General features: G+C 40.8%; 1 protein-coding gene across 1 annotated transcript in view; it reads right to left on the minus strand.

The window, feature by feature from the left end:
• The window catches only part of LOC101845705 (serine/arginine repetitive matrix protein 2), a 56,952-nt gene extending 48,404 nt beyond the window's left edge, over positions 1-8,548 (minus strand). Inside the window, exons 1-3 of the mRNA XM_035970818.1 lie at positions 8,423-8,548; positions 3,805-4,090; positions 2,390-2,503 (exon numbers count right to left, since the gene is read on the minus strand). Coding sequence (XP_035826711.1) covers positions 2,390-2,503; positions 3,805-4,043 — 353 coding nt within the window. The 5' untranslated portion in view covers positions 4,044-4,090; positions 8,423-8,548. The remainder of the gene's footprint in view (positions 1-2,389; positions 2,504-3,804; positions 4,091-8,422) is intronic.
• Positions 8,549-8,765: the final 217 nt, after the last annotated feature.

Consider the following 8,765-nt stretch of genomic DNA (forward strand, 5'->3'; position numbering starts at 1 on the left):
GAGAACACTTAAAACATCCATATTTTACAGCACTTTGTTTACTTTTCAGCTCAATAGACAACAAAGATACATGATGAATGTATACGCAACGGATCTTTCATGGAAGAAACTGACAGTATATACATAAACTACAACAGCCCCTTTTGACATATGTATATCTTTTTCAAACCTTTTTCGGTACTGAGCTCAAAATGCCAAAAGTAAGAGGATACATGCACTGAGCATGCCAAGGTGAACGGGTAATCTGATGTTGGAAGTCGAAAAGAAGAGATTTGGGGCGCAGGGGGGCAGTCATTCTCCAACTGTTCCTTGAGCAACTGAACTTTTTACAAATGCCAGTTACCAGAAAGCAGGGTTAGCCAATACGTTGGGATGTTTAACTTTTTATTGAAAATCCACGAGGCAGAGTACAGAGTTTTCATAGAGGGACAAAAATCTTAGAGTGTCCGGTACAGACAAACTGACTTGGCAGGTGATGTGTAAAAGACATACCCTTCCACACAGCAGTTCAAGTGGGCAGAACTCTTAGCTATCTTAGCCATCTCTCTCCCTCTCCCTCTATTGTCCACTTTAAAGACTATTAGAAACAAAAACAGTGATATTACTGGTAACAACAAAATCCATCCCACAAAACAGTAAACTGAAGGAGCTTTTAATCTGGGTCCAATGGACAACAGCTCGACACAATAAACACATTACTACTACCTGAATGGCTGGGTGGATAATGCCACTTCTCAGACCTACTTCTTTACTCTATTACTCTATTGTCTATCATCTGGCCTTTTCAAATCCATCAATGACACCATGGTGTATAAATGTCTTTTTTCTTTCTTTTTTTTTGGGGGGCAGTGTTTTACGGTGCTCGCAAATGCATAAGGTCATATGAGCGCCCGGGACATATTAAACTTTTTCCAAGTGCCAAGAATTTTTAATTTTGCCCGGGTGGCGGCCAAAGCCTACTCTTATCGATTTTAGACAACCAAGGGATCTTTAACAAGCGCAATTTGCACAAGGGCCCTCCGAGAATTTTCGCCCTTGTCCGAGACGGCTAGGTGTAGATCTTTCCTACCAGAAGATCAGGGGTGTGGCTGAAAGATAGCAGTAAGAAGGAGCCAAAGAGTAGCATAGAAAGGCTGCAGAGTATAGATGTCTTGTCTCTCATATACGTGTACAAACATAGAAATCATTATCCAGGTTTATGTTCCTTTAAACGCTATAAGGGAGATCAAGAAGTAGGGCCTCTGAATTTAATTTCAATTTGTGAGGCCGCGTGGCCAAATCAGGCGCTCGTCAAAATAATGAAAGTCAAGAAACTGGCACAATTTTCCGCAAGTTTGGATATTTTTATAAAATTTTTGTTTTTTGGCCCAACGCCTTTCCTGCCCATTGCGGTACACATTTCGGTGTGGATTTTACAGAAAAACGTTGATTACAGGCTTAAAAGACGAAAACTTTCAGTCTCCACGGACTCTCAAACTAAGGAAATAGCTCACCTTTGGCAGCCATTTTCTCGCTAATCTTACCTCTGAAACCAGGAAACCCCCACCTTCTTCAATCGCCAATATCTTGACTTGTATCCGAGATAAATCGACATTTTTTTCATCACAAGCAAGGCAAATGGACATGCTTTAGGACGATACCAATAACTCCATAAGCCCTAAAATTGACGAATGCCTGATTCCACCGCGTCGTGACATACTTATGATAGGACCAAACAAAATGGGTAGACAGCCTTTGAGCTCCCCAAAACATTCATCTTAAGAAAGGCCCGTTGGAAATGAGAACCAAGGCCATTCATTCCATAGCTCAGCACGATAACAACTGAGCTAATGGTGCGCCAAATGATTTTTTAAAAAAATTTTTACGTACATTTTGTTACGCCTTCCTTGACACAATCTAGATCTAGATCATTTAGGAGGCAGGCTTCTGATACAACTTCCCAGGAGAAAGACAGAGATACTCGATAAAACTTTCTCGCCCTCAGAATCAAACTTGAGTCTCATGCATGTGACAGCGAAGTGTCTAACCACTACACCAAAGATGAAATTAAAAAACATAAAAACAAATAAACAGAGAGAGACAGAGAGAGAGAGAGAGAGAGAGAGAGAGAGAGAGAGAGAGAGAGAGAGAGAGAGAGAGAGAGAGAGACAGAGACAGAGAGAGAGAGAGAGAGAGAGAGAAAGAGAGAGAGAGAAAGAGAGAGAGAGAGAGAGAAAGAGAGAGAGAGAAAGAGAGAGAGAGAGAGAGAGAGAGAAAAAGAGAAAGAGAGAGAGAGAAAGGGGGGGAGGGGGGGGAGGGAGAGAGAGAGAGAGAGAGAGAGAGAGAGAGAGAGAGAGAGAGAGAGAGAGAGAGAGAGAGAGTGAGAGATAAACAAGAATATAGTACTTACATTGGTCTCCCATGTTCATCTTTCTCCACAGCAGATGAGTCTGAGACACCTTCTTTTGCCATGAGCATCTTTCTGAACATGTTTACCTTGTCTGAGACCTCCTTGTCTGAGTACCTGGAAAACGGAACATGACATCTTGAGGGTACAGAAAAAGGTTGGGTTTTTTTAGTTTTAATAAGTGTTTTACAGCACTTGCAACACAATAAGGCCATATAAGTGGCGAAGATTAGAGGCGTTACAAGAGAGTAACAAACACAAAAAAGAAGGAGGGGAGATAAAGACGACAGATGTTTGATAGGAAAGAAGAAGCAAACCACACCAGGGCACAAAAAGGTTCTTATGGCACAGGTCTGCATGAAGGTGTTGAGTGTTAGTGCCAGAGCTAGGCAGACAGGGCTTTTGAAATTCATGTATTCCAAAGATTAGAATACCGATATTCTGTCAGAGAAGATTACACTGTCCTTGATTTTGTCTAAAATTACAATGAACATGTTGGTCAGGTGGAGGATTTCTGCTTCAATGGTGAAGGCCCCTGTCTCATAATTTACACAAGAAGTACCCCATAAAAGTGTAAATACTGACTAAAATTATTCAGATAGGAGTTAAGTTTCAAATGAAGGGGTGACTTAAACCTTTACACTTCTAAATAAACAAAGTATACCATACTTTGGTGCTGTTTTAGACCAATTTTTTGGCATGACAGCTACAGGAGAAGCAAGACACATTGTGTGGTTAACATCCGAAGAGCAAAAAAATAGCCACCATGACAAAAGTTATTCCCATAATACAGTATAACTCGAATACAATAAACTCTGATTCACGAAAAACTATGATTCCACCCAAGGAAACTGATTCCCTATTTCCTTTATTCAGAAAAAAATAAATCAAAATAAATCAGAGTCAACTAACACAAAAATGAACAAACCCAATAAAGCCACTTGCCAGGCAAACACCCCCCCCCCCCTTCCTCCCCCTCCCCCCCCTAAATGTGGCTTATCCTGCAACGAGGAATATCTATTCTATTCCAAGGGAACATCAATCACACCTGCCCCGTGAATCATTAAACGTAGAGCCTAGGCCTGTTGCGTACATATCACTTGCAACCAATCAGAAACCTTCTTTCACACCAACATGTGCGATGTTGACCTCCCAAATCCAGATTTAAAGATGCATTTATCCTCTCATTCCATAATTTACAGCTCAAAAGTGAACTCATCTTTCTAGAATTGATCTTCGTTCAAAAGACAGGAAATCAAGATGGCTGACTAAAGGAAGAGACTGGGTACAATGCAACTCATGAAAGAAAATGAAAACGAAGAATTCAAACATTTTAGAGGAATGAATGGAACGGTAAGAAGGAGTTACTTAATCTAACAAAAGAAAGAGCATGATGAATACTAAAACAATTTACTTACCCTTGTTCTTCCATCAATTCTTGCATCTCCATACATTTCAACTCCACTTTGCGTTTCCTCTCATGATCTAGGATTTCTCTGTTTGGTTGCTTATTGAGACCCTGGTCCAGTTTGTTCAGTTCCTCTTCTGTCTTGTAGTCCACTCGCTCTTTTTTGCTTTTAACAAAAGCCAGATTCCGCTGAACGTAGCCATTTGTCCCACTGCCCCTGGGTGTCTGAAGTCCGATGCCGTTATACATTGTGGAAGGTTAACGCCACAGAAGATAATATAGCTCCCACTTTTCACCTGTACAGAAACAAAAAGTTAATTTTAAAATCGCTCCAGCATGCAGATATGCACTGCTTTTGGGGGCTATACCGCCACATTTTTGGCTGCAGAACACTTGTAAATATGACCATTAAAACATTGAAACTAAATGGCTTCAAGAGAATTTCAACCTTAGTTAAAGAATAAAATTAAGGGAAACTACAGGGGGGGGGGGGTGTCCCTGAAACCCTCCCAGATTTCTAAAACAACACAAAATATTAAGTTACTATGCAACTACAGCTATTGTAACAATACTATAGATCAAATTAAAAAACATCAAACAGCTTAAAGACTACTAATTTGCTACAGAAAGTAAAGTAGAAATTCATTTAAAATGAACAAATAAAATGAGCAACAATTTGGTAAATTTTTACTTTCCCTCCCACACATGAACTGCTTTTGAGGATCAAAAAGGCCAAATTTTTTTTGCTGCAAATCCCACACAAACCATCACTACAACTGTCACAAACCATTTATTCCCAAGGAAACTTTAAACTTTTACTGCAAATCATCAAATTGTGGGGAAAAACAGGGGTAAGGGGGTGCTCATGCCCCTCTGTTGGTCTAAACCCCCAGATTTGTTTTCTTTTATTTTTACTTCATGATCCCTCCTGAAACCCTATGGAGTGGTCCACAAAGCCGAAATTACGATGCAGTTAATTCTAGGCTTGGTATAAAAAATTTCAAATTTAAAAACTATTAATTTACAACAGATAAGGTGAACGGACAAGAATGAGGAAAAGACAATACCTGAGCATGAGACAGGAATTAAAGTAAAATAAATAATGCACCAATAATTTAAGTAAAATAATACCCCCACTTGCACCAAAAATACATATTGAGGCAACTCAAATATCTATCGTTTCAATCCACTGTTTTAAGGAAATTGCAAACCTCTGCAAAACACTGCCACATAATAGGAATACAGGGGCGACATGCCCCCTTCTTCCCACCCCCTCTCAACCCCCCAGATGTCTAAACACATACAAAATATTAGTACGCAATTAGGCAGTCTAAAGTAAGCCTACTGATACGTTAACTAACTATAGTTCGGACGATCAAACATGATTTTAGAATTTAGTCATTGGCAACGAATAAAGTCCAACGATACTAGCCTAACAGATAAATATGAACGAGAAAAGTACTATAAAATACCCGATTGAAGAGACAGGAGTAATCATGATTTATGATCACAATAAACAGAGGTAGAAAAGACTGACCGTCACTAGTGTCACTGTCACTTGGACTTGTTGGCAAGAAAAATGAGAAGCCTAATAGGAGGTGCCCACTAGCGCTATTGGGTCAGGTCGGGTAGGGTCAAGTCAATTCGGTAGTCGGGACTAGCCAAATTGAGGGCGAAAAGCCGCCATCATAGCACAAACTGATCAACTTGGTCGGTGACCTTCAAAACAAAATGCTTTTGTTTTCAGGCCTCCAAGTCGCGCAATCGGGTGGTTTGTAGCCAATCACAACAAGGCTGAGTCATGTGTCCATGTTGACACTGCAGTGTCAAGGTCGGGCATATCCGCGCAAAATACCATCAACAATTGACAACAGTGGAGTTCATCGACATAGAGAAGATAATAGCAAAAATCGTAAATAATAAGTTAGTTAACTCCTCTCTTTGAGCCAATTAAAAAAGTGTCCCCAAAATCCAGTGGCGCCCTCTTCAAAAAAGTGCGGACATTGCAAACAGAGATACCCTACTTGTGTGAAAAACAATAGGAGCGAAACTAACAAACTGCTATTCCTTCTATTCTTCTTCTGAAGAAATGAAAGAGAGCTTCAAAACAAAGACTGCGGCTGCGTCTGAACTAATGCGCAGACTTCCGCGGACACTTTTTGGGCAGAGTGAACCAGATCTAGCTTATTTTGTTACGAACGATCTTTGATAATAGAAAGTTATCTATGTATTGTAACCCATGTTTATGGGATTCCAGGCTGCTGCAGCACTGCAATGTAACAAGGAACTGCAGAAAGGAGACCTGGAAGCCATTGAGGTTAAAGGTTTCTCTACTTTAACTTCCAGGTCGTCGGGTACAATCACGGCGGGATTGTAGTGTGCACTGGAGCCACCAGAAAACAACCCGACCCGATTGCGTTAATGGGCACCTCCCTATTACCCCAACTCAAATTCCATTTGACCCTGTTTTACACAGACAAGGTGACCAACTAAGTATAAAATAAAACAGAGCTCCTCATTTGTCACTGCACAGGTATGTCATGGTGCCATTGAATAATTTTAATCTAAAATGTCCCAAATTGAGGAAGGAGTTCTGCAGAGGGCCGGCCGACCAACAACACACTAAAGAGGGGACAATTTGAGCGGGTGTGTATACAAAAATTTTGATTCAGTATTTTGCAAAATTTTACAGCACCCTCCTTTTGTCGGCATTTTAATTTTATTGTTTTTGCAACCCCCCGTCCCCTTCAAAAACTGAAGTCCGATATTTTCAATAGTCGACAGAAGAAGGTAATGGCAGATTCCACACTACTCGAATTTGTCCTCGACTGGAGCTGTCAAATGTGCAATTTACTCTACAAAATTAGCTTGTCTAGAAATCTAGTCGTCAAATTTACCAAAATATAAGTCATCAATTGGATTCTCTGCGACTGTTAAGATTCCCGCGTTTAATTGTGATGTGCTTTTTTCATAGCCTCAGGCATGTTTCGCGTTGGTCCATAGCCCTAACCCTACTAACGCAATCCGAATTAAACGCAGGAATCTTTTAAAACTCTTGTCCGGCATCTGTGCTGAAATGCGAATCTTATCAGCAACCGATTACGTCGGACCAGAAAACAACCCGACCCGATTGCGTTAATGGGCACCTCCCTATTACCCCAACTCAAATTCCATTTGACCCTGTTTTACACAGACAAGGTGACCAACTAAGTATAAAATAAAACAGAGCTCCTCATTTGGCAGGCCGCCGGGGTCACTCAGTGTGTACTGTTAGTGTACAGCGTGCACGCCGGGAAACCTGTGTTTTCGCCATGAATACCGTGGGAGTGTGTTAATCGATGATGAAAATAACGCTCTAGGATATATCTTTCATAGATTTCTATTTATAAAATGTTACAAACACATGAATAACCCCCTCTCACAATCTGATAAGACATTACGAGTAGTTACGTCCATTCGAAATAACTTTTTAGACGCTCTTGTTGCTATATGAATTACCTGAGGCCTGAGGTTCGAATGGGGATAAAAAATAATAGGTCAATTTCCTAATGTTTTGCACTCAAACAGTTCTTTGTACCTGCACAATGGTATTCAAAACTATAAACAAGCTTATTTTTTATCATTAGTATAATTTCATACAAAATCAAGCTCATTTGAAATGTTTTGTATAGAAAAATGGAAGTCTTGTTTCCTGACTATCTTTTCAAGCTCCTCATGGCTAAGTGGGTCAATTTCTTAGTTCTATAATTTCATTGGACAAACACCTAGAGCTACTAATTTGGTGTGTTTTGAAAGAGACGTATGCCTCGATTACGAACCAACGCAGGCGGTTCTAGAAGAAGGCCACAAATGCACACAAACTCTAAGCCTCTAAGCAGACTGACGCACACACACTTGACCTGCGTGAATGGGGATCCAACGCGGGACCTGATTCCTGAATTTCACGTGAGATGATGCCCGGCGCACGTGCGCTGATCCAGGAGCTAGACTGACTCGGGACTAGAACACAGGCGAGGTGCTGAAATAGGCTTATCGGGCGACATAAACCCGGCCCCCCGAGGGTTAACAATTGCCGGATTCTCTACTTGACTCATCTAAGTCTAATCTAAGTGCACCAACTCTTCAGATAGTTTGCTCAGTTGACTCTGTCACAATAAGTGCCAGCCCTCTGTGGAACTCCTCCCCAAATAGAAAACAACATCAACATTTATTTTATTTATGATGCTTTCCATTCCTGGTTTCCAGATTCATTCATGATAAATTAATGATTACTCTCACAGTAAATCTCAGTCTCAACCTTCCCGGTGGTCCTCCGCACCTCGTCAAAATCACTTCATTTCGACCACTGCAAATACTCATTCAACAGCTTGGTTCTCATCATGTCTAATGCCAAAGGTAGCCATCATCACTGGCACCATGGAAAACAAGCTTACTCACACACACAACCAGTAACACATCAGAGCTTGTCTGGTCTTGGGTGAGTCAGTCCTAGTCCTGAGTTGGCAGACAAAAAAAGCAACCACAGGCCAGAAGAACGTCTCGGTTCATACCCAAGGCCTCCCATACCCAATCAACATGTCTGCGTAACCAGATCTACTGATGACAGTTATGATTCATCCATTACTTACTGAAACTCGGGGAATGCAAACACGTTCACCAAAAGTGTTCAACAGCAAGTCGTGAACAATCTACCTGCCTTACAACAGGGTATACGCAGTCGCCATTGTTGCTTTGCTTATCGTTTGCCAATGATTATGGATACCGGATATGCCAGTTAGCATCGTAGAAGCCAAACAGAAACTAAATTATCAAACTGGAGGTAAATCTGCATCCCAGTCCTGTATGCTACTTGAGAATCAAAATACAATTAGTAACAAATTTAATAACTAAGAGTAATCGAGATGCTAAATTTACTCAAACAGTTCCAATCAAAAGTTCACCCAGAAACCAATCTTTTTCCGATAACTTTTC

The sequence above is a fragment of the Aplysia californica genome, unplaced genomic scaffold (assembly GCF_000002075.1).
Source record: "Aplysia californica isolate F4 #8 unplaced genomic scaffold, AplCal3.0 scaffold00323, whole genome shotgun sequence".
Taxonomy (NCBI): domain Eukaryota; kingdom Metazoa; phylum Mollusca; class Gastropoda; order Aplysiida; family Aplysiidae; genus Aplysia; species Aplysia californica.